The sequence below is a fragment of the Dunckerocampus dactyliophorus genome, chromosome 19 (genome assembly GCF_027744805.1).
Source record: "Dunckerocampus dactyliophorus isolate RoL2022-P2 chromosome 19, RoL_Ddac_1.1, whole genome shotgun sequence".
Classification (NCBI taxonomy): Eukaryota; Metazoa; Chordata; class Actinopteri; order Syngnathiformes; family Syngnathidae; genus Dunckerocampus; species Dunckerocampus dactyliophorus.
Window position 1 is genome coordinate 5,480,273 of NC_072837.1, and position 26,070 is coordinate 5,506,342.

The 26,070-nt window shown below is 42.9% G+C and overlaps 2 protein-coding genes across 4 annotated transcripts; one reads left to right on the forward strand and one right to left on the reverse strand.

Annotated features, from left to right (window-relative positions):
- Positions 1-1,352: 1,352 nt before the first annotated feature.
- On the forward strand, positions 1,353-15,648 carry rab10 (RAB10, member RAS oncogene family). Its single transcript, XM_054762131.1, has 6 exons — positions 1,353-2,027; positions 6,888-6,948; positions 10,165-10,303; positions 11,963-12,052; positions 13,779-13,880; positions 14,638-15,648. Exons 1-6 carry the CDS (start codon positions 1,901-1,903, stop codon positions 14,722-14,724), a joined length of 606 nt encoding a protein of 201 aa, XP_054618106.1. The 5' UTR covers positions 1,353-1,900; the 3' UTR covers positions 14,725-15,648.
- On the reverse strand, positions 14,995-25,778 carry lats1 (large tumor suppressor kinase 1). Of its 3 annotated transcripts, none has more exons than XM_054762122.1 (8): positions 25,611-25,778; positions 24,703-25,175; positions 22,948-23,062; positions 21,325-22,757; positions 20,346-20,928; positions 19,918-20,100; positions 18,700-18,806; positions 14,995-18,633 (listed from the first exon to the last, which is right to left on the reverse strand). In XM_054762122.1, exons 2-8 carry the CDS (start codon positions 25,039-25,041, stop codon positions 18,124-18,126), a joined length of 3,270 nt encoding a protein of 1,089 aa, XP_054618097.1. In that variant the 5' UTR covers positions 25,042-25,175; positions 25,611-25,778; the 3' UTR covers positions 14,995-18,123. The 3 variants fall into 3 exon arrangements, with proteins under 3 accessions (XP_054618097.1, XP_054618096.1, XP_054618098.1); XM_054762121.1 differs by having other exon boundaries at positions 22,948-23,065; XM_054762123.1 differs by lacking the exons at positions 14,995-18,633; positions 18,700-18,806; positions 19,918-20,100 and adding an exon at positions 21,154-21,165 and having other exon boundaries at positions 20,782-20,928; positions 22,948-23,065.
- Positions 25,779-26,070: the final 292 nt, after the last annotated feature.

Below are 26,070 nucleotides of genomic sequence, written 5' to 3' on the forward strand. Positions count from 1 at the left end.
CATTTTAAAATAATATTATATAACAGGAATATAGTAGGCGGACTGCTCACAGAACTATCAAAGTTCCGAGCGGTACTTCACTGTGGTGCAACACTGCTACCTAGTGTGAGACATTGGAACACACTCTAACCTACAGCCAGGCAATGTCACAAAATGAGGTCAGGAGAGTCATGCAAGAGATACATAATGTTCCCCTAACCCAGGTACATACGCAGGTGACATTTTGGGGTTTTCTGATGTGTAAACATTTACTCATGGAAACACACTTCTCTAATGTACTTTACCACAAACTGGAAAGCACCAACAATATGAGGAATTCCAACTTATTGCATCATTTCGCTGGTGTAAAGTGGAAAGGACACTTCAAGACACAAAACAGACTTTCTCTGTAAATAATATGGTCACAGATAAGGTTATGTTAATGGATACCGTGTATGTCAAACTTTCACGTGCTGCGTGAGTTAAATTTATGAAAACTATTGTGTATTTTTTTGTGTGTATTTTTTCCACACCACAATGTAAAATAAAGTGTCTCCTCAATACACTTTAAAATGTAAAGACACTTGTTTACTTGCTATATCAGAATTCGGAACACGTAATGTAATTTGTAAAGATAAACTGTCTAAATTCTCCCAGTGAAAACATGCCCAGGCTTTGATTGGATGCATTCATGTATCTGATAACCTTGGCTGTCTCCTAAAAATAAAACTATGATCAGGCTACTTTAGCAAAGTTAAGCTTGTCTGTCAAACACTAAAGTTACATAACATTTGGCTTCTAACATGACTGCAGCCTCGTAACTTGTCAAGTCTGTACTTGGCGGAAGATATTGTGACATGCTCCACATTCTTCTCATAAACTGAAGGGGGGGGGGCATATCTTGGCCATCTTCTGTAATTATGTGATAATTCTTACAATATCAGTGCGTGTAAACTTAAAGATGTTGAATGACCTTTCATTTCAACGAGCATGGGATGCGGGGAAACGCCCGTAAAACCCAGAAGTACTTAATTATGACATCATTTTGCCTGAGTCACCGCATCAATTTCCAACTTGCTCAAGAAGCCAGAATCACACCCTCGCTTGTTGAGTGAAACTAGCGGCCATTTTGGATCACCAAGCATTATTTATCTAGTGAAGTTAACGGATAGTTGAGCCTGAATGTCCAACCGTCTAGCATCGTAACGTGTGCCCTTTCTGTCCCAGTGAGACACACCCCTTTATGTTTAGTGAAGAAAGCGACCAATTAAATTGGAGTGTCTTGTTGAATGACAGCATATTCAGCAAATAAAATTGTTGAATTTTGACAGAAGAGGGCGGGCAATTGTGCGTCTGTCAAGTAGGGTGTCGCCGTGCTGACTCCTATTCGAGAGACGACGGCGGTCGTCTTCCCTTTCGGTTGTAATCTCTCCGGGAAGAAAAGCTCATTAACTTTGTACGGACAGTGAATTTTGTTAACCTTCAGTTATTTTTCGGGTTAGCTTGTCGCTGGGCACTGGAATGACGGGGTGTGCCGAGAATTTGAATTAGCTCGTCGTTAGTATGAAGAAAGAGTGAATCGGGGTAGAGAGAGAGGAGCCATTTTGTCCCGACTGTGTGGGAGAAAAGAAAGAGTGGAAAAGAGGAATCACCCTGGAGGACCTCTCGCTGTCAGTGCCTCTTCTTGCGATTTGAAGAAAAAAAAAACACTCGGGGCTTTTGGGAAAACTTCTCTACCGAGTTATTTTGTACTGGTATATAGCCAAATAGCTTGCCAAAGCTAATCAACAAATCCCGGGTTGCAAACTGTCAAAATCGGGGTAGTTGGTCAGGTTGGCTTAGGAGCTGGCTTCAGACTTCACATAGTTGTGTTAGGAGATCGTACTTTTCTACATATTTGGCTACACGCTCACTGCTTTCAATGGCTAAGAAGACGTACGACTTGCTATTCAAGCTGCTTCTGATCGGAGATTCGGGCGTGGGGAAGACCTGTGTGCTGTTCCGCTTCTCTGACGACGCCTTCAACACAACCTTCATCTCCACCATAGGTAAGCAACACTTACAAGGCAAGCGTTTGTGTCAAATATGTTTTGTTGTTGTTGATTTCAACGTTCTCCCTGAAGCCTGCACTGTGCCCATTTGGTTAGCCACCGTGCTAATGCATACGCCGACTCCTACAGTCATAGCTTGCTTGTTCCCTGCCCAGCCGGGCCTCTTTACGGGTTGACAAGTTGTGCAATTTTACCAGCTATTAAACCCAAGTAACCTCTGTTCAAGCTGTCTTCGACATTAATAACATATTGTGACACTTGTTTGGTCAAAGGCTGCTTATTGAGTAAGATGTATAACTAGCTTTGTTGCCTTGCAAATTGCTGTCATTTTCTGACGTCGCTAGCTACCCTAGGCTAGTAGGGGCATCAGGGCCGTGCTACTTTCTGTCCTCCAAACAAATCATTTGCTTTTAACGTTTTAAACTTTCAATTAACCGCTAGAGACCTTAAGAGCGTGCAAATTGTGTTCGCCAGTGACGAAATAGACTTGCATGAAGACTACAATTTGAGGTGATAAGACTAAAGGGCAGCACACATTCAGATTTTAACGGGAAAAAGTAAGCAAACTGTCACGATGTTGACTAATCAGCAATCGAGTTCTTATTGTTATACCACGCTCACAAGTGAATTGTCACAGATGATGTAAAATCCACGCACATAAAATATTCAACCGCTACCACAAGTGTCTCATTATTGCAAAAGCATTATATCTCTGCTCAAAGGAAAGCCATCATCCCTTTATTTTGTGTCATCTTCAAATACTGTAAGTCTGTAACCTCCCTTGTGGTCATTGACTTCCAAACAGAATCATCCATACTGGGGATTTTTTTTGTTTGTTATAATGAAACTGAGGTGTTCTGACATTATGAAACAAAAGCAGTCTGTGCAAACGGGGGTTTTCTCAAATAGAAGAGTACGATTAGCAAAAAAAAAATGTTGTCAATTATGGCCAACATTCCAAAAGGAACATCTTGTCAAGGATCGTGCTGAAAAAGGGACTGAAAACGCACTTCAAATGTATTTCATATTACGGATTACACAGTCTTTTGTCGTCCCATCAAACCCATCCTTATCTTTGTTTTACATCTGCATTCATATCAAACATTATGTAACATGATGAACACCCGTGTTTATCCTAACACGTCAAATATAATGTTAAATTAAATTAGCAGCCATGGAGCGTTGACAATCAGGAAACACGGTAACACGTAGAATTTTAATTACAGATGCTGGTTAGGCTTTAGGGGTTTCCTAAAGCTTCCTTATCCAATGTTGTGGAAATTAATAAGTATGCTTTTATGGCAATACATTGTTTTTAATGGTACAGTAGAATCCCTGAGTGTTTCCTGTAGCAACGTCAGTGTTTGATTACACAGAATAATGCTGTCTGGCTGGATTATAGGAGCCTTTGCTGAAACCTGGATGGATGTAGCTGAATTTCTCATAGCTCAGGGGTCCCCAACCATCGGCACGTGGCCCGGTACAGGTTCGTGGGCAGGGCTGAACTGGGCCGTGGCAAATTTTCAGCAGAAATGATGGAAAGAAGAAAAAAAAAAGACACGTTTTAAAAAATAATTTTGTAAATAACTAGATAGTTATAAAAATAACAAATAAAAAAAAATTGGAAAAAGTAATACACTGTTAAAAAGCTCATAGTTTTTTACAAGCTTTTACTGTCAGCTGCGGATCCACTGTATTTTGAAGATCACCACCATGCAGACATGTCCGCGGTGTACCGTGGTGAAGTTAGTTTCACGTTGGACATTGGATATTTGGCTCTGTAGCGACAGCGGCAGTGCCCGGACTGCTGTCTCATGGCGCAGGGAGCTTGCACACAGTGGTGGAGCTCCGTGGTGGCTGTGGCCACCCTTGGTCCCTCTCTGGCCACCCCACTGGCCATGTAGACATTTCAGGTATCAACTTATTGCCACCCCTTATGTGAGTTATGGTCTCACCTCGGCCAACCCAATGAAAACTTTCTGGCTCCGTCACTGCTCGCAGGGAAATTGCTGCTCTAACCACTAGTTGTTTATACTAGGGACCGTCAAAAAATTACTGTTGCGTGGAAGAGAGTTTGTTAAGAAAAACGTCATATATTCCAAATCACACCACAAATTGATCTAGTATTTTGCACAGCATTTTTTCCATGTTGATCTTTTATTAGATGGACTTTTATTAGGGACCTGAATCACAGAGGTTTGTTACGAAAGCCAAACAATATTGTTGGTCCTGCTCTGTAACAATAAAGTAAATTCAGAAATACTTTGGTTGCATTATTTGTAATGCTTTGAAGAGCTATTTTCATAACCATATTCAATTCCACAAATTCATGTTTGTAACAAGAGCTTATTATTTAAAAAGAAAAAAAGGGTCGGATCGGCAAGACTATAAAAAATTGTATTGGATCGGAAGCCAAAAAATGTGGATTGGGACAGCCCTAGTTTTTAAAGTTTGTTATGCTTCATTGTTTCACACCGTTTATTCCCAACGGTCCTTGAACGCATCATAGTTGACCTACCCCCACCTTGCCAGAGGTCTGTTGGAATGCTAACTAGTTCGTGGATTAAAGAAGGTTGGGGACCACTGCCGTAGCTGACACAATATCGGCTTCTTTAGCCGGGCAAACTAGTTGAGACTTAATCAACAGCGCCTCTGCTGGTTGAGGCCAAGTAGTGCACACCATTTTCACACAATTATCAACCATCAATTCCACACAATTAACTGTGTCATCTGGCCACCAGAAAACACTTGTTCTTTTTTAAGTTGGTAAAAATGTGACTATATTAAAATAGTTATTTTTCCTTGCAAATGAAGCCCAGAGTATTAACATAGACTATTTCCTCCACCTTCAAAAGTCTCACAATTGTAGGAAACTGTAGCCCTCTTTCCAAGCAACATATTGATGTCTGTATACATTTGATAACATAGACTGCAATGGCGGACACGCCTTTGTTCCAGTACATTGACTCTTCATATGAATTCACACACCGGGGCGGCATGTTGCTTGCTTTGGTTAGTTTGGTGTACACACATACAGTAGCAACGTGGCATGACTCACTTGAACTAATGAAGTGTTTGCAGGTTGAGAGTGTCATGATGAAATTCATTCTAAGACAGGATCGATGCTTGATGTGGCAGGAAGATGACAAACTGTTGTGTAATGTTTAGCAGGCACCGCACTCATGCGTTTTGGAGATGAAGATACAGAGCCACTTCTCAAAATACTCCCAAATGGAAACCCCCCCCATCAGTCACTCATCCCCATTTCCGGCCTCTGAATAGCTGTTGGCCTTGTTTACTGGAGGTTATATATGTTTAGAATGTAGTAATAACACAGTGGGACGATAAAGGTCGGACGCAATCCACCAAAGTTTATGAAGTTCAAATTCAGAGACAGTATTTCCTCCTAGGAAACAACAGAAGTGAAGGTTAGCTGTTCCAGAGTCAAACCGTGCCATCTAAAACATTTATAGCAATAAAGCCCATATTTGAAGTAATACTTTATCTTTCATAATACAAGTATTGTGAGTGAGTATCTTCACATTAGCCATACTTTCTCTTGGAGAGTTGTAGTGCAAATTGTTCATTATTAAACAACCTTGACTGCACTGTGATTTAAGAAGCTCAATATGAATTAGACATTGAAATTATGATCACTCCAGTGGAGTTGCTGCTAGGTGGCCAAACATTGTATTCATTAACCCTTGTTTATCGCGGTTAATTGGTTCCACACCCGACCGTGCTAAGTAAATTTCCACAAAGTAGGATATGAAATAACACCCCATAGTCACATTTACATTTGTGTTATCCAATATAGGAGACCTAATAACAGAAAATAAGACCTATAAAATGTAGCATAGACTCACACATTAGCATCGGGAGTTCCTTTTTTTTTCTTTTTTGGACCGCGTACTTTCTGCAATGGCTCGTCTCATCAATGTAACATGACGGACACTTTGCGACCAGTGTAAAATACTACATATCACATGTTTAAATGAATGCCTCATATTCATAATGTCATTCATTTATCTACTTTTATGCTTAAACGCTTAATGTAGGCCCACAATACGTAGAGTTTGCTTAAATTTGCGTTTTAAAAAAATAATAGGCCATAGTCAACCACAAAGCAGCGCTAATTTATGAATTTATTTTGAAAGACCGTGATTGAGTGAAGCCGTGAAATTCAAACTGCAAAGTGGCGAGGGACGACTCTAATGTGTTTTCTGTTTTAGCCGTTTAAATTTAACTTTAAAAAAAAAACAAAAAAACGCTGTTTTCTCCACCAGAGGTGTGCTGACAGTTTGCCTGTGCAACTCACTGGGAAACACACAACCCTGATACAGCTTGTCTTTAGACATCTTATTAAGTCATTGCAACATTCCTGATGGCCCGTACTGTGTGTTACTTGTAATGTGCTAAACAACATGCAAGAGTTGCTGTCATGTGCTAAAACAGATGTATGCATACCTTTCCATTCTGCCTGCAAAAGCTTTCGCCTCTTCCTCTCCTCCTTCCTTCCCCCCCAAAACTTTACTCGCCTTCCGCCCTCTCTCTAGGGTGTGCATAGTACTGTGAGTCACCCTTTGGCAAGCGCTTTCTTCATTATCCTGTGGCCCTGCTCCACCACGAGCACAGCTGTTTGTTGAACTTGTACACCGAGCACAATCTTTTGACTTGGAACTGAAGTGACAGCTTACTTATTTGGACAGCAAAATAACACCTCCAGTGCAAAAGTCATCCTTTTGACTTTGTGACCTCTCTGAAAGAATAATAATCATCAATATTAGATTTCGTGACTCAATATTGCGGTGATGATAACTCAATGATCTTGTCCACTTTTCTTGTTTTGTTTTGTAGGAATAGACTTCAAGATCAAAACTGTTGAACTACAAGGAAAGAAGATCAAACTACAGATCTGGTGAGGGACCTGCATTATTTTTTATTATGATAGGTGTCTTTTACTTTTACTTTTACTTTTACGTGCATGTCCAGGTTCTGTATATTTAAATATGTCTGAGCAGAAAAGGATTGGAATCACGTCTAAAGGTGTAGTAATGTGGAGGCAAACATCTGTGTGACATATCTCCCTCAAGTGCGCAAATATGCTGCAACAGGAAATGTTCATCAGTCCACCAGGATGCTAGCTGCACTATTTTCACTGTAGTCCAGTCCTGCTTCTTTTCTCCTCAATTCTCGTACAACACATTCATTCATTCAAACGTCCAATATGGATGACAATCTTTTACAGAAAAACTACCAGGCATATACTTAAAATTGCCAGTAAACGTCCGATCGCGGGAATGTTTGTCACTGTCTGAAGATTTCTGTGTTAGTCTTCCCTAGTCTGTTGTCAACACTGTGTAGCTAAACAACCATGAAAACTTGATTTATTGTGTCCTGTTTTTAATGAGTTTCTCCATCAAATGTACCACCGCCATCCACTTTCTCTCAACACTGCAAAGATAAAATTCAATCGATTATGATGTAATCCAATCAATCCATCATTGATGCTGCAACGTAGGAGCAAATCAGTGAAGGAGATGATAGATTTTTTTACGTTTGGTCCCCATAAACTGTACAAATACACATTACATATGCTTTTTATTTGTTTCTTAACTATATTAAATAAAATTGGTAGGGCGTTGGGTTTTGGTGGAGGGGGCGGAGATGTCACCGTTGTCTAATTTGGATAACTGGCCATGATGCAAAACTCAGAGTGGAGATTTTCAAAAACTCTGACTCCGTGTTTTGTGTGTGGATGGGTAAAACTGAGCTTTTTGGTTTGCTTCATAAGAAACATGAGATATTATCTCATGTTTTTAAACCTTATTTAACAACAGAACATGAATTTATTGACTTATGGGTGGGTTTGATTTTGTAGCAGAGTTATGATGCCATTAGGCCTGTCACGATAAATATTGCTGGTCGATAATTGTGCTACAAATTATTGTCGATAATCGATATTGACAACATTTTGAGACCATTTTTTTTTCATTAACTATATGGCATAATAATGAGAGTACATCATATCAAAAGCAATAAACTTGAATTTCTCAAGAGTATTTAACATTGTAATTGGAATGTCAAGAGCTTTTAAATATAATAAACAAAAATACCAAAAAAACTATGAAAATAATATGGACTCTGTCTCTTAGCAAAAATTGCACATTAATAAAACTCACAATAGTAACCAAAAACAATAAAAAATAGACTGTCTCTGTTAAGCAGAAGGAAGGTTTAACATATAGTGAACGATACTGTGAGTGTGCACTATTTTCTTTATATTTACTTTGCCAAACGTCTCAGTAAGCATTGGCTGTCGGGACAAAGGCTCCGCTGCCGGTGTTGTGCCAAGTTCGGCATGCAGGTCGCGGGAGCCCACACGTGCTGTTAATTCCCAAACTATGTGACGGCGTACTATTTTTACCGCATTTACATCTGTAGTTTCTTTCCCAGTTGGGAACACTGTTGGTGTCCGTCGTTGGTGTTCATGCGCTCGCCTTGTTCATTCTGTTTCAAACCGAAATATCCCCATTCGCCATAGAAAAGATTTTGTGCCTTCATTCATGTAATCGTATGCTTGCTCATGAGGCGAACTTGCTGCTAGCCAAGGTAGCCCCGCCTCCTCGTACTGGGGCAAAGGGGGGAGGAGAGGAGACGAGGGTTCACTCTCTCCATTCATTCCACTGTAGCACCAACACGCACAGACAGCTGCAGAGTGAACCCTCTTGTCATCCAGCCTGTGTGGTAAAGAGAGACGAAGTAGCGCTAGAGAGAGACGAGGTAAACAAACACGCTTGCATGCACGTGTCAATTTATCGAAGCCGCAAAATTCAGCTTCATTTTTATTGATCGTTCAATAAATCAACGTATCGATTATCGTGACAGGCCTAGATGCCATTTACTGTAACGACAAGATACACAGACAGTCCCATTTGTGTGTGTTTGAGCGAGGGTGAACGGGTAGCCCCAAATCTATTAAAAAAAGGAATGCTAGATCTATTTGTGGTGGCCCAAATGATGAATGTATGGGAAACACTGTCGTGCTTTGTCATCATTCATCTTGGTGAACAGTAATATTTCCAGGCTGACATTCATGCAAGAATGTACGCTGCAGGACCGACAGCAACACTCATGTAATGGACATGACAGGAAGTGAAAAGCAGAACTCCTAATACATTTTTTGCGCATTTTGCTTGGCATTTAAGTTTTTCACTTTGTATTGTTGTTTCACTTCCCTACATGACTGCACGGGAGTGTGAAATGATGACACTTTAAGTTGATGTGTCATCACCGTAATCACTGTTAATTGGTCTTCTAAGGCATGGTGAGAAGGCCATGCCAACAATAGGAAAAACACAAACACTGTTGCTATTATTTTGCTTCATCTGTAAGCCTGCTTCCTTGTCTCTGCTTGTGAGTGGTGTTGAATGAATGTTGACTAAGCTTCCATCTCCCAGGCGTGCTAGTGTAGACGTGTGTGAGGCCTTTGTGCGCGTACGAGTTCCAACGTGATTTTGTCAGGCTAAGTGAGATGAACACAGTAAGGTGAAGGCATTGTTGGAATGTGACAAGACTTAGAGACTATTCTGATTACCAATATGACCATTATCTGCCTCTGATAACCAGAGTGATTACAGTACGTTAAAATCGTGTAAGACGTCTTTGGAATGCATTATGTGGCTGTGTAACTTGCATAAATAATGGTCCTAAGTGTTCACAGTTAAAAGGAGTAAGAGGTCCCGTAGATGTAGTTATCCACCAGCAATAAAGCTCTTATGGATTGTACAGGTGTATTTTCCCTAGTGGAGCGTAAAGTAACAGGATTGTACTGAAATGATCTAGACTAGCTTATTGTGCATTATCCTGTAAAACAAGTAAACGGGCAAAAAAGCCAAGGAACTATTTTTAGTCTGAGCGCAGAGTCATGCTGTGGAGCTCTCGTGTCTCCCTGCTTTATGTAGAAATGTGTGCCAAGCACATCAAACTGATAGACTGTGACACAAAGCCATTATTGCCAGAGGAGATGTCCCATTCCTTATAAGAACGTGATTAATGTAATCTTACTTAAATGATGGAAGGGGGACACAAATGCAGTGAAACAAATAGAAATATGTTGTTTGTGTTTGTGTAGGGACACAGCGGGCCAGGAACGGTTCCACACCATCACCACCTCCTACTACAGAGGAGCCATGGGCATCATGCTGGTCTATGACATCACCAACTCCAAGAGCTTTGAGAACATCAGCAAGTGGCTGCGCAACATTGATGAAGTGAGAGTTGAAACACACAAAGTTGCACCATATAATCCAATATAAGTCAGGGCTGTATCAAAAAGTATACACCCAAAATATAATCACGCTTAGGTTTTAAGGACGTCCGCCTTGCCTGGTTGGGTTGAGGTAGAGCTGAGGTGTCCCAAGTATGGCCCAGGGGCACATTCTAAAAATGCAATTAATCAGCAAAACTAAAAACAAAAAATCTGTAAAAATGGGCTGTCATTTTACAAGAATGAAGACAAAATATTAACAGAAAAAAAGCATAAATTTGAAATATTAAAGACTAAAAAATGTAAATTAAAAAAAATTGTAATATTATGAGAAACAAAAGAATAAAGTTGCAGTTTTAGGTTGAGTAAAAGTTTGAATATGATAATACAGTTGAAAAACATCTTATAGAGTAAAGACGTAAGACTTTACTCACACAAAGTTAGGGATATGCAGCTGTTTTGTTAGTTGTGCATCAAGTACTGGAACATGTTGGACATGAGAAGCTCAGATTAGGTTATAGATGAGTACATTTTAGGTTCATCCTGAAATGCATCTAACTTCTTGTGAGTAGTACATTACAAAAAAACTGTACGACATAACTGATTTTCTTGAAATATTTTTGTAAAAATGTCCATTTCGACATGGCTTTTAAATTTTCTAAATGTAAATGCTTTGCATCCTTTGATTTTTCAGTATGCGGCCCTCGCTGGAAAAAGTTTGGGTAGATGGAGAAAACAAGAAAAGGGAATTGCGGGAGGGGTGACAAAACAAGGTGTAACAATCGCTATGTGGATAACAATATTAGTGGAATTAGATGGCTGACGGGGTAGTAGTGTGCAGTGATAAACAGCCACGCCACTGAAAACTACAGTCCAAATATGAACCATCCCATTCCTATTATGTTTGGATTGTTGTTAGCAGCAGGATTATGCAAAAAATGACCAACAAATAACCAATTTGTATGAAACATTGCAGAGGAAAACATTTGAGTGAGTATGTGGATAAAGAAGCACATCCAAATACAGTCTTTGACATTACAAATGAATGGACAATAAATGGCATCCGTACATTTGGAATGTCTTCAGTAATCGTCCATGAACCAGGAAGTAGCCTGCTAACTGACAAACACATGGACAGAGAAACACAAGAACTCAACTACACGCACACACACACACACACACTTGTGTTAAAACTGAAGTGGCCAGACAAAAAGTTGCTTGTTAAGGTAGTACTTAAAAAAAAAAAAACACACAACAAAAAGCACTGTGTCGCACACAATAGCTAAAGTGGTTCCTTCCTTTACTCATACTGAGCCTTGTAGCTATTAACCCAATAGAGCTGTACTCATGTAAGGTGGGCTTGTGGGGGAGCGAGGTTGCATTCAGGGACTTTGTGGGGCGATACTTTGTGTTTGTTAGGGTTCTTAATACTGTCCTATCACAGGATAGTCCTAGTTACTGAAACCACCGTCACTGAAATCTCCTACTAGGGTACTTGGTCGTCGAAAAGCACAGTCGAATACTTTTAGTTTTGTCCCGCCACTCTGCTCATTACTGCCGATGCCGCCAGTCTCGGTGATGTCATAACCTTTCTGTGGTGAGCAGTGTCTGTTTTTAATGTTGCATATTATGTAATAATAGATTTGGTACTGTTTTTTTGCAGCATGCGAATGAGGATGTTGAGAGAATGCTACTAGGCAACAAGTGTGACATGGAAGACAAGAGGGTTGTACCAAAAACCAAGGGAGAGCAGGTAACACGCTGATGTAGTCCACGCAAAGTCATGACGTTTTTCTTTGGAAGGTGGTGGGTACACGTTTTAAGCCTTGGTGGGAAGTGTAATTTACATTTAAAGGAAAACTGCACTTTTTTGGAATTTTGCCCATCATCCACCATCCTTATGTGAGACCATGAACACACGTCTCTTTTCTGTGCGTTCTAAAGATATAAAAACAGCTACAAAAGACACAGCTAAGAATGCACGTCATGGGAAACACTTAGTCCGCCTAGGGATGGGTGGTGAATCGACATTTTTTAAATATTGATATTTCTTTTAAGCACGATATCCAAAACAAACCTATCGTTCATATCGCTATCGACTGGATTTGCACTGTTCTCTTGTACCTTGACACGGAGGTGTGTCTTACTCATCACTGCTGTGAGCGCCCCCCTCCCTGCGCCTTGTTAGATCTGGGGACATTCCAAACCCTCTTGGCGACATATTTTCTCAAGCACGACTAGTGACAAATCTATCAACTTGGTGTCGTCGGAGAGTTTCTGGTATTTGGGAACATAAAAAGTAACAATGTAGCGCGATATCCATCAGAAGGTGAGCGAGGACTTACACGAAGCAGGTTTTGTACGAACACACCTTCATCCAAAGTGTCCGGGGGGGCTCTGGTGGATGTAGCGTGGATGTGGATGGCATAGCTCCGCCTCCATTTCCTCTTTCTTCACGTTCTCACCTTCCATTAATGAAGAAAGTGAGACAGAATAGTGTCAAGTACTGGTGGTGGGTCAGTACCAGCACCAAAGGCTGCTGTCGTCGTCTTTGGATGCAGGAAGAACAAGCGGAAATGACACGCATTGCGTCATGACGTTATCCGGGCGTCGAGACGTTGTCATTTGTTTGTTGTTGTTTTTTCACATCACGCATTTAAACGAGTTATTCCAAATGTTTCAGAAACCGGAATATTGACCTAAACCGGAATATTGACTGCACGTAAACATGGTAACTGTTACTCTGATCAAACTACGTTAGTGGCATATTGACACCTGGCCACACCACACCGGCTAGCTACTAGCTACTAGCTACACCACACAGTATGTAGGTAACGCTACATGTTGGAGCTGCTAAGGTTTGTCATGGCGGTCTTTGTAGATGTGTCCCATTACGTGCAGTACTGCGCCATGTCTTGTTATCTCTTTTTATCTCTTTTTCTATCTTTAGAACGCACAGAAAAGAGAGACGTGTGTTGATGGTCTCACATAAGGATTGCGGATGATGGGCAAGTGCAGTTTTCCCTTCAGACTGTACTGCGTTTGTCCGTGAGAAGACATGCCAACGACAGTAATACACATCCATGCAGTATTATCTGTGTCATGACATCATGCCTGAAAATAAACATCGCCTTGCGACCATTTTAGTGTGCAGCAAAGTTTGTACCAGCACCGCACATAACCCTCTAGTGTTATCTCTATGAAAGGTGTTCCTGGCTGGTCCACTAGAGTAGGTGGTCTGGTGATGCCTGCCAAGCTGTTATTTGAAGGTTGTGTTTTATGAAGCCTTCATGTTTTTGACGACTCCTCGTGGCAAACAGAGATACTGACTGTGATCGGTGCTGGAAGTCTTAAGTGGTCCTTGCATTTGGGGTGCGGTGATACCCGATCTCTGCCCCACACTGGAGATCAGACGCTTTATTTTTGGACAGGGAGCCCTTTCCATTTGGGCTTAACTTGCTCTCCTTCTCCTTCCCCAGATTGCGAGGGAGCATGGCATTAGGTTTTTTGAGACAAGCGCGAAGGCCAACATCAACATCGAGAAGGCTTTCCTCACGTTAGCAGAAGACATCCTCAAAAAGGTGCGGAAACTTCTGTCATTTTTGTCATGACGGCCTACGCTGCTTGTATTTGAACTGGCGACATGCTCTACTTGCATTACACTTGTAGTTTGTATCGGGGCCGTTCAATGAAGTTGCTCTCACGTCACGATAATTCCCATTTGGGTTGCCGTCTTCTAAAAGGCTTACGTCACCATTGGGCTAATGGAGTCAGAAATGTAGTATTTTACACTAGTCAAAAATCCTCTATGTGACAGTAGTGCTCTGCTGTTTGGAAGGATCTACATTGTACAACGCTAGTACAACGCTAGTCCACCATGTTTTGAAGCATCATCTGCAAAAAAACAATATTCAAAGATCTTCCATATAAAAAGGAGCACTGCTGTTTTGGGGAATCTGCTGCAGAAACATGCTAGTCAAAGATGGTCCATATGAAAGGAGGACTGGTGTTTTGGGCATCTGCGCCAATGTTTCTGCACCAGACCTAAAAACAGCAGGTTACAGATTATTTCCGTAAGAAAGGAGCACTCTGCTGTTTTTGGGAATCTGCGGAAAAAAATTGTAGTCAGGGATGACAATGCTACAACTGGCAAGAAAGATGCTCTGCATGACGCTGCAGATGTTTGGGGATCTTCTATACAACAGGAGCCCTTTGCCGTCGTTCAGCGTCATGGATCATCCTCATGTCGTTTGACACCCGAGAATTGACGCCACCCAGCGGTCATATTTAATAAAGCGAGTGTGTGTTTATTTATATTTGCTGTGGTGTGTTTTTCAGACGCCCGTAAAAGAGCCGAACAGTGAAAATGTGGACATCAGCAGTGGGGGCGGAGTCACAGGCTGGAAGAGCAAGTGCTGCAGTTGAACAACTGGCGCCGACACACACAAAAACACACACGTGCACGCACAGACATCTCTCTCTCTCTCTCTCTCGCTCTCTAACTCTTAACTGTCACCCTCTAACCCGTCTCATGACAACACTGACACTCGTCATCACAATAAAAGCGTAAACCACTTCATTCATCCATCTTAACCCGCGCCATCTTCTTCCACTTTCCATCATGAGCAGTTTGATTTTGGAGAGAAGCAGAAATCCACTCATGTTTCTTGTCATTTTTCTTTTAAAGATTATTAAAAAAAAAAAAAAAGGAAGACAAGCTCATATTTTTAATATTTCCTTACCCCCCTTCACCCCCCATCCCCCACAATGTCCATGAAATCACCCTCAGTCAGAGGAAGTCAAACTAGGGTAAAAGGAAAAAAAAAAAAGTAGGGGCTGAAATGTTTTGTACACTCATAGGTTTGTGTTGTCAAGTATTTGCTCAACGATTACAATTTGTTACCAAGCGACGGAGGCGTGGCTAGCTCCTTTTGTATTGGGGTTTATTTTGTCCTGTGCCTTATATGGAAGACAGGGGCGGGGGCTGTGGAGTGGGCGGAGCCACATCCACCCAATGAAATTACACTTTAATATAACTCGTCCGTTTGCGCTTCTTGTGCGGAGCCAAACTGATGCCGAAGCGTTTGAATTTCTCCTCCAGCCAGAGAACAGCAATTATGTGTCCTGTTTATTATCTTTCATTTCTACCTTCTTTTCACTTTTTTGTTGGTCCCCCCCCCATCAGGGTTGTTTTGTTTTACCTGCATGCAGATTTCTTTGGGTTGGAAAGGTTTCTGTAAGATTATGCGAGGTGTGCCACTGGGTAACTTTGGGCGGGAGGTTCACAAGTTCTCTTTGGAAATTCAAACAATTTTGCAGATCCATTAAAAATAAGCTTGTTTAAGTTAACTTGTTTGTCTTTCATGCTGTGCACTGTGTTCTTTTGACATGTTCACCAATATGTATACAATATGCAATACTAGTCAACTAGCGGCCCACCAGTTTAGTTCAAAAGCTGGGCTTGACTAACATTTTTGCAGTAGATTCCTAGATACCAAAACTTTTGTACTGTGACGTTTTTGCAGTACACACTTGGTACTGTTGGATCTTATTGCAGCTCTAAACAGCTTAAAAATGTGAAAAGAAGAAATGAGAGCGAGACAAAACATGAGTAAGCAGTTATTGCAAACAATGGGCGGTTCACCAGCTGATCAAAAGTTGACCACAGCCTTTAAAAGCCAGAATCAGTCGTTTTCTGTCAGGTATTCACACTGTCATGCACTCTTGATGGCAAAGGCAAAAACGCTTTCAGATTGTTGAGCTACAAAAGGAAGAGCTGAAGGCTTCTTAAAAGATCCTCATGGTTATAGAACCTGAAATGTAAATTCTTTTCAACTGCTCTTAAAATTTGGATCAGTAGCTCCTGTCATACAGAGGATCTTTGACTAATGTTTTGCAGTTGGCCCTTCATGACAAGAGTGCTCCTGCCATAGACAGGATCTTTTGACTAGTCACTAGTATTTAAAAACAGCAGATTGACGCACAGCAGGACGCTCCTGTCATGTAGAGGATCTTTGCTTTTGATTTAATTTCTGATGACAGTATTAGCCATTTGGTGGGTTAAAAATATAAAATTATGGATGCTCCGATCAGAGTTTTATGCTGACAATTGATACCGATCATCCAGGACTGAAATCGACCGATACCGATCACATGGATTAATTATACATGTTTCTATCTATTTATCATGAATGTTATTGGCTAGGGGTGCCGTATAAAGGGGTTAAAGTCTAAAAGTCTGGACAATTCTAAGGTCCCTTGATTGCCCCAGTGGACCCCAAAAAATACGTAATTACTAATAAAATGAGTCATTGTTTTTTTTTCATGGGACCCAGAATTCCAGGGTGCGCTCCTGCTACTGGCAATGTGATATGAAATGAGAACAAAATCACCTTCGACAAAAACATATTCGACTTACTTTTTGAAGAGCACATACTGGATGTCACTGCATGCTGAAACTTCCAGAGGAGACTTTGGACGCGAGACACTGGTGGAACGTCCAGGTACGTGAGAAAGGACTTCCACTGCTGAGAAAGGTTCCTCATCTCGTCCGATGAATTTAATTATCTTTCGGGTTATTAGCTTGGACTTCTGACTGTCCCACGCGCGAGTGTTAGCTGCCTTCTGAATGATCACACCGTGGGCCTGGAAAACTCACACTATACTCAGTCAATTGTTTGCTCTTCAAATGCGGTATTACGGCTTTTTACGTACCACCACTAGATCGTTTCCGTGGCAGGTGTCCACACTGCAGACATGATTGCCATTGTTTTGTGGGAGGGGATAGTGAGAGGACGACGCTGCCAAAGACGCCAGTCAGGTTAAGACGCTACGCTGAACCAAAGCCACAGGTATCGTCTTTGAAAAGCACTTATCTCGTGATCTTTCACGGAAATCGGCCGATACCGACCGGTGGCCGATCGATCGGAGCACCTCAAGAAGTCCGGCCCCATAAAAAATGAGATGGATATCCCTGATAAGATGGAAAATGTGTGTGTCTGAACAAAGTTGGGACAAAACCAAGCGTTTTGCGCTCAGTCAGTTTTTATGATGGACTACTAACAAGAATACATGGTTTGTTTGCATGTGTAAAACACGTTTTGTTCTTTACATTCTTGATTTATCATCACCGTCTTCCCCCGCATGTACGTAACCTTTCAGAGCAACAATGTACACACAGATACAACACACAACCAGTGCACAAGGCCAATGAAGTCTAACCTACATTCAGAGTACAAAGAGTGAAGGCGATGGAATCATCTGTCCCGTATAGAAATGACAGCTGATGTGTTTCTTCGGGACAGGAAGTGAGAACGTTACAAGCCCCGCCTATCTACGTAGTGCTTTGGTTGACAGGTGACTACCACTAAGTTAAAGTGTAAGAAGAAGGCAGCATGAGTGGACACTGAAGAGGGCCTGCCCTTAGGGAGAGAAATAACATATTTACATCACCTGTGTACAAGTTCATTTATAAATATGGGTATAAATTAGAGCAATTCCAACAAAAGCTACTAGTAGTTCAACAGAGCAATCAAGCGGCTACTTCTACACACGCCGAGACTGATAGTTAACCCTCGTTATATTTGGTGAAAAAAAATCAGAAATTGGAGCAATCAATACTTATCTATGATGTGGCTAAGTCCCCATTGCAGCACATAATAAATTACATCAAAGTACCCACGCTAACGTCAATAAATTACGCATTTTGGGAGCCAATAGAAAGAAGAAGTCAAATGCTAATCAATGTAGGCAGGTTCATTTCCTGCTGCAGTGGACACTTTCCTACTAAAGTACCTCTCAAGTGGTTCTAGTAGGTCCCGGGGCCTACACGTAAACCAGGTCTCGGCCCTGAGCCAACTGGCTGCTGGCGTCCTCCTGCTCGGTGCCTTCGGAGTCCGCTTCGTCCTCGTTGAGGCCCTCGTATTTGATGGGTTTGGGGCAGCTGTACGGGTGCCCGTTGTCGTCAAAGAAGCGTCGGAACGTGAACTCGTAGAAGGCGTGCTCGGGGTGCTTGCCGTTGCGGAACCAGCAGCCCATGTCGCCCAGGTCGTCCTCGCCGTCGCTGTCGCTGCTCCACAGCTTCTCGGGGTCCACGGGGTCAAAGTTGGACGTGTCCGTGGAGTGAGCGATGGTGGGGATGTACGGCGCCACCTGCTGCCGCAAGTCGCTGGAGAAGTCGATGGTCTTGAAGAAAGGGTGGGCTTTGATTTCGTCGGCGCCGTTCCTGCCCAGGCGGTCCTCCGGGCCGCGGCACAGCTTCACGATGAGGTCGGACGCCTCCGGGCTGAGCTTGGCGGGAGGGGGGATGTGCAGCGTGCTCTTCCAGTTGATCACCTGGTGGCAGCAGAGACTCAGGAGGTCACATGGCGACTACGGAGGAGCTCAGGGGAGTCGGCTTACCTTCAGCTGCGTCTCCAGGGGTGTTGTTGCTAAGAAGGGGGGCTGTCCTACCACCATCTCGTATAAAATCACACCCACGCTCCACCAGTCGCACAGCTGGGTGTACCCTACGCGACACATGGACTCATTAAACAAGCCTTCTCATGCTTGGAGCGTCCCAACACTGACCATTTCTCTCAGACAAGTACAACTGCACTCTCCCACAATGACGACCTTTCATCTCAACAACTACAATTTTACTTTAGCTAAACTTTCTCTTGCAACACGACGACTTCATCTTGTCCCGACTACGGCTTCCAGCTTTATTGTCACAAAATGATGACCCATCCTGCAGCATCACCACTTTCTTCCTTGAAAATGACACATTTCATTTTGGAATATTACAGCTTTTATTTGCAAAATTCATGTTTTATTTTAGTAAATCCTAACAATGTAACTACTTTTTTTCAGCAAATGTGGACTTCATTCAGGTTTCTTTCTTGTAAAATTAAAAAATTTTTGCTAAAAATTGTTTGACTTTTTGTCCATGTAGAAATACTACTTTTGTTCTCAAAATATTTGGTACTTTTTTCTCATAAAAATGATTTTTTTCCCGACTAATATAGTAATTTATTTCCAACAATATTACCATTTTATTTTCAGAAATTGTTTACTTTATTAATGTAAAATTAGTTGTTTTTTCTGATTAAAATTACTATTTTAATTACTCAAACTATTACAACTTGCTTCTACGTTTATTCTCATAAATTTTGGGCTTTTCATGTAATATTGCGGCTTTATTCTAATGAAACTATTATCCATTTACTGTAATATTAGGACTGGTTATTATATATCAGGATATAGATATTAGATATTAGGACTTTCTTTGTGGACTTTTTAAAGTTTTTTTCTCACTTCAATGAAGATTAAACACAGCTAAAACTAAAGGATCTCAACTAATTCCAAAGTTAGGTGTATTTTAGAATGTATACATGATTTAAAACATGATGTTTTAAACTAATAGTGCTACCAAATCAAGTGCTTTCATTGAGTGGAAGAAATGTTGTCTGAGTGATGTTTAAGATGTAATTAAGTTCCCTGTTAGAGATTTTTTTTTTGTTTATTTCCATTTTTTTGTCAATTCCACTTGTAAAACATAAAATAGTGACCATTTTTTGTGTGTGACAGTGAAGCAGCAGATGTCACGGCAGGGCCCCAAGCGACAGTGGACCAGTGTACCTGTTCTGAGCAGAACCTCTGGCGCGATGTAGTTGGGCGTCCCCACCAGCGAGTGTGCCAAGCAGCGCTGATGTTGTCTGGCCTTTCTCCGCTCCAGAGGCTTCAGACGGTCAGTGCAGCGGCAGTTGGCTGGATCTTCCCATTCCTTGCTGAAGTCCATGCTGTCTTGCCTCACGTGGTCCCCTGCAGGTCCAGCAACACAAACGCAATCATGGAATCAAGTCTACAAAGTGGCGTGCAGAGAGTGGTCAAAGAGCACTGGGTGGAGACATCGTGTCTGTCCTGAAGGTAAGCTGAATAAAAGTGATGCAAATAAGACGAAGAAGTACACATTTGCTGTCCAATGACAACACAGAGGTGTTGATTGTCCAATCATAGCCAGTGTTTCAGCTAACAAATGCTGTAGGTGGACAGAAAGTGACACTAACCACTCTGGTAGTACTTGGAGTCGTGAGTCCAGCGGAATCCAGTGCAAAGGCCAAAGTCGGTGAGCTTAATGTGTCCGTCTCTGTCAATGAGGATGTTGTCAGGCTTGATGTCGCGGTGGATGAAGCCCATCTTGTGCACGCTCTCCACGGCGCAGGTGAGCTCGGCAATGTAGAACTGAGCCAGTTCTTCCTTAAAGATGCCCAGTCGGATGAGAAGGCTCATCATGTCCCCACCGGGAATGTACTCCATGACGAAGTACAGGTTGTCCCTATCTTGGAAAGAATAGTAGAGACGCACTACCCACTCGTTGTCGGCCTCGGCCAGGATGTCCCTCTCGGCTTTGACGTGGGCCACCTGGTTCCTGAGCAGCACATCCTTTTTACGGAGGGTCTTCATGGCGTACAGCGCCCCCGTGTCCTCTTTGCGGGCCAAGCACACCTCTCCGAAGGCCCCGATGCCGAGGGTCTTGATTCGTTTGAACATGCATTTATCCATCTTGGCTCGCTTCAGTCGAATGTAGTTGGACTCCTTCTGACAGAGCATCATGCGCATCTGCTCCTGAGCTTCTGACGACAACCCAACCTGAGCAGCCAGCACAACAGTGCACAGTGAGGACACAGCAAAAATAAGCACACGTGTAGTCATGGTTAGGAATGAACCAAGTCAATCATGTATGAGAAAAATGTTGACAAAAGATACATTATTGACATGCACAAGCAGAGTCATGATGAGGAAGACGTGGATGGACATGCATTTGACAACCAATGGAGTGTGTGGTGTGCGCACGTCACAATCACATACTTTTACCTTTTAGATCGGCTGTTAGTGACAGCGAGGAGAGAAAGGAAGAGGAAGAAGGGCCAAGAGAAAGAAGAGATCATGAAAAAAGACAATACAGGAGGCACAAAAGGTAAAAGACTGGAAAGCCTGAACGCTACAAGAGAAGTGAAGTCATTCTAAAGTCACTGGATTTCTCACCCTTTGCATCTCACACTCCAGCTGTTTCCTCCTCCGGATGCGCTGCTGATGGTTCTTCAGGATGTTCTCCACATGTTGCTCCATGAAGAACTTGAAGGCCTGCGGCGAGTACAAAGCCACTCGGCCCGACTCCCCCCTCCGCTCCTCATCTTTCTTGCTGCGGCGCACGGGAACAGGCGATGTTGTGATCTGCTTCTTCTCCTTTTCTGTGTTGCTCTCCGGGCTGTCTGCCACCTTGTCCCGTGTGTTGTCTCCGACGTTGCCCTCGTCTTCAGCGGGTTCCTCCCTGCCAGCGCTGTGTTTACTGGCGCCTTGCTCGTACGCGGGGGGAGAAGGCGCGGCTTGCTGTTGGAGGAGGTGCTTAGGGTAGGGTGGAGGGGGGCCCTGGTAACTGGGTGCCTCTGCTACGACGGGAATCTGAGGAACAGGAGCTGAGGGCTCCGTGTAGGCAGGGGCAGTGGGAGGCGGCGCAGCCTGCTGCATCCATGGCGGGTGCGTGGGAGCAACTGCGGTGTGCAGCTCCGGTTTCTGGACTCGCATGCTTTTAACGGGCTGCAGGATGGGAGCCTGCGTGATGGCGGTGACCGTAGTGGCCGACGGTTGTGAGCTGGCAGGGTGGGCCGTTCTGCTGTTGAGCTGGTGGTTGTTGAAGGAATTGGAGCGCACTGGCATGTTGCTCTGCCACGATGGAGACAGATCCAAGTTGCCGCTGTTGCCTGATGAAGACTGGGGCTGGCTTTGGCCAAGGGGGGCTTGAGACCAAGAATGGGGAGGACCTAAGTTGTACATCTCAAGGTTGTGACTGTTTCGATTGGGGACCAACATGGACTGAGGGATGTTCCCACCATTAACGTATGATGGAGAAGAGGCGGGTCCACCTGCCTGCATCTGCTGGTCAGTGGGGCTGTGCCGGCAGCTCTGGTTGACCGGGTAGGGGGGAGGAGGCTGCCTGCTGCTTCCTGTCATGTAGTCTGCCTGAGGGGTGCCGTTCTGAGACCAGCTAGGTGGGAAGGTGAACTTATTTCCCCCAGAGCTTTGCATGATGATGGGCTGATGGCCCACAGGCACTGGGCTGATCCCACGCTGATTCTGAGATGAGGAGGCTTGGTAGCCATCAGCCCAGGCCCCCTGAGGTACTGGGGAGATGCGGGGCACAAGATAATCCATGTTGCCAGAGTAACGCTTGGTTGACGGGTTGTTGTCCCATGAAGATGTGGGAGGCATCGGTCCACGAATGGGGGGAGGTGTGACACTGCGCACCTGAGGTGGCAGGGGAGGGTTGACTCTCTGGTTGGCGGGGTGACCCTGTGGAAAGGCAGGAGGGGGCCCAGGACTCTCCGAGCGGTACATCATCGCATGGCGAGGAGCCAGGGACTCTTTAGAGCCCTTCCAGCTGGGCCTTCTCAGTAGGGACTGCTGCATGTGAGCACCACCTGCAGAAAACAGCAGTAAAACACAAACACTGTCAAAAGACATGGCTGCAAATGTATTTTAAAGATTACGCACCTCATTTATTAATTTCCTAGACTGATTATCTCCATAAAAACATGACAGAAGTGTCTTGATGAAAAACAAAAGAAGGCACGGCGGGCAACAGTTATTCCCAGAGGACTGATAACCTACCTGAGGGTTTGAGGCATGTTGAGCTCGGGTTGGCAACCATCTGTTCCCTGATTGAGTCCTGGTAGGTCACCTTCGTCATGTAGTCCACAGCTGGCCCTACACTGCGACCAGGAGCCTGCTTAAACATACGTAAACAGGACTCCTGCCTTTATGATAATAACACTCAGGTGTTGCTTTCATTACATGTTTATTATGGAGGTTGTAGTGTCTGGTAGTTGTAGAAATATGCTGCATCATACTAAGAGCAGTTTCTGATATTTTAGTTATCTTATGTGCTACAGTACATGAGTTGAGCTCTTGCATTTGATGCGTGTAACACTCAATTACGAGTGCGCCTGAACGTCTCACAGCGCAGTGCACAGTCAGAGCACAATGAAGGAAGGAGACAGAGCATGACGTTCTTTGTTGCTCTGTGTGTGTTATATGAAAAAGTAAGTAAGTTTGATGATTATTTTGTGCATTAAGAGTGTTTAATCTTTAAGATTTCATTTATATTTGTGTTCCAATCCCCGCACTGTGAAAACCTGTCGATGTATGTGCGTGTCAGGATGATACAGTGGAGATTCCCCGAAAACGAGGCTTTATCGCTGGTTGTAGGTATTTTTTGTATCAACTGAATTATGCAGACTTAAATCATAGCTAAGGTTTAAAAAAACAAATTAACCACACGATAAGTAATAACAAACAATTTTGCCAGCCTCGATAAATTGACATGTGCATGCGTGTTTGCTGGCACTAGCGAGGCGCTAGCGAGTGTACACACACAGTGCTGCAAGTGAGTGTCATGAGGAGTAACAAGCCGGCAAACGCAAATGGGTGATTCTCCTGAAAGGGGTACCAGCGAATGAGAGCATTCGCAGACGTACCAGCAACAGTGCAGTTACTTTAAGGGTCATACCGCACAGACTATCAGTGATTTGAAGCCATAGCCATGTGAAAATATACTGCAAACATATTGAATAAACAGTTTAATCAAAATTTGACCGTGTAAAACAGTCATTTTTGCACCAGAATGACTTACTAGAAAATTAAGTAACCAATTAATCGTGTTCAATATTTCAAATGAATGAAGATTAAAAAAAGGTTTCTGTTTTTTTAAGTGTGCAGGAGTAGGGGGTACATGGCTTCAAGTCAAATGTCTGAAGGGGTACGGGACTGTGAAAAGTTTGGGAACCACTGGTCTAGACGGTCTTTTTTTAAGCAGCCTTTTAATTTTCACCTCTCATCCGAGCAGGCTCCATCAGTTCATGCTAATAATCTAATCTGAACAGTGAATACAATGATGTGCATTAATAATAATTCACAGCTCTTTAAATATATCAAAATTATACTCTATATATTCAATTGTTCCAATCGACTCTATCTTGGCCACTTTTGACCAACTGAAACCCATGAAAACTACATTTGTATTAAATTCCTTGTTATTTACACTAGTATAACCCCTCAGTTTACATTTTTTTCCCTCCACGCAGCGGAGTCATAGAAGACAGGTGTTGTTGAATGTGTTTCATTTGAGCACGGAAGTCCATTTCATACTTGGCCTGTACACACTTCCTCAAAAGAACAGCCAACTGAGAATACAGGATGTTTTCTTCATACTCGTCATTCCACTTTGCGTACTGCGCATTTTTCAAATAGCAATTCTATAAGCAAGGTACAACTCGTGATCATGAATTGCAGTTATGTGCACAATGACTATTAAAAGTCCTTTGTAGTGACTGAATAATAACAAAAAAAAAAAGCATGCGTCCTTACCTCCTCAAAGCCAGCAAATGGAGGCTCCATCGGCATGTGTTTGTTGAGCTCAGCTGAAGTGCTGGCCTCATTGGCAAACGGCATCAGGGACTCACGGATCTCCTGTAAGGCCTTGTGGTGAGGGTTCTTGGGGTTAAAGCATCGCCCCGGTTGCCTCATGATGTCCTCCGGGAGCATTTTCCCAACAATATCCACTCTAGGTGGGTCAGAGGGTTTTGACAAGTTCTTCAAGCTGTTCCGTATTTCCTGCAGCATCTGTTGGCTGTTGCCGCTGTAGTTGCTGGTCGGGAACGTCTTGGGTCTCTGCCTGTATCCCTCTGGTTTCTCTCCTCTCTTCATGTAAGAGCATGTACGGTGACGATGGAGGGGGATGAAGAGGGTGTCACACAGGTCGAGGATGCAGCCGAGGCTTGAAGGTGTCTTCTTAAAGACTGATATCACATTTGGGGGACATGAGCACACCGTCAGAGCATCTGTCAAGTGGTCCAACAGGTTGGACAAAGGGGATGCAGAGGACACATATTAACAACACTAATTCAAAAGCAATATTGTCCATGATCATTAACGGTAATTAATCGCATGTCTACAAGAATTTACATTTAGTCGAACAACACATAATACTGTGACCCCGTCTCTGTGTCGTTAGCATTGCATGCTAAGTACCACCAAGCGCGTGAGCTAGTATCAATATCGCGTTTACTTTCGTAAATACACAATATAGCTCCTTGGTTTTGTCGTTTAGGTACACTACGACATACACAGAAGTTATACATATTCAGACGGGGAAATGTACTCTAAACAACGCGGCCTCTGAGGCATCCATTTGCTGCTCGACGTTAGCTACAATGCTAGCTCGGAAGATAACCAATGGCAACAGTTAGCTTGGTCAGCCGCGTTTGACGACTCACCAGCAGCTGCGCGTTTCCTTATGACTTTCCCCACTGTTAGACGACGATAATGTATTGGTCTTTCTCGGTAAAATGGACGTTGTTTAAATAAAAGCGTCCTTATTGTGGCGAACTAGCTGATACCATGTCGTGTTAAATTCCTGGGATAGCTGAGTGACAAGTACAACAAACAAGTTGGAAAATGTGATTAAGGCATACTTCCGATCATTGTAGAAGAGCTGTTTATTTGATAAATGAAACACTAGGTCAAATAGCTATTAACCTTAAACGCCAGGCTATTGTGATATAATCATGATATCTGGTAACTTATAATTTTAAAATTCCTACACTGACTTTGAGGAACTCTTATCTTTCACGCATTTATTTTGAAGGTATGACGGAAGTCGTGTTGACGGCTCAAAAACTTGCCACAAAATACCCGGATGGAAGTTGTTTTCGCACATTTCGTTAAAGCTACACT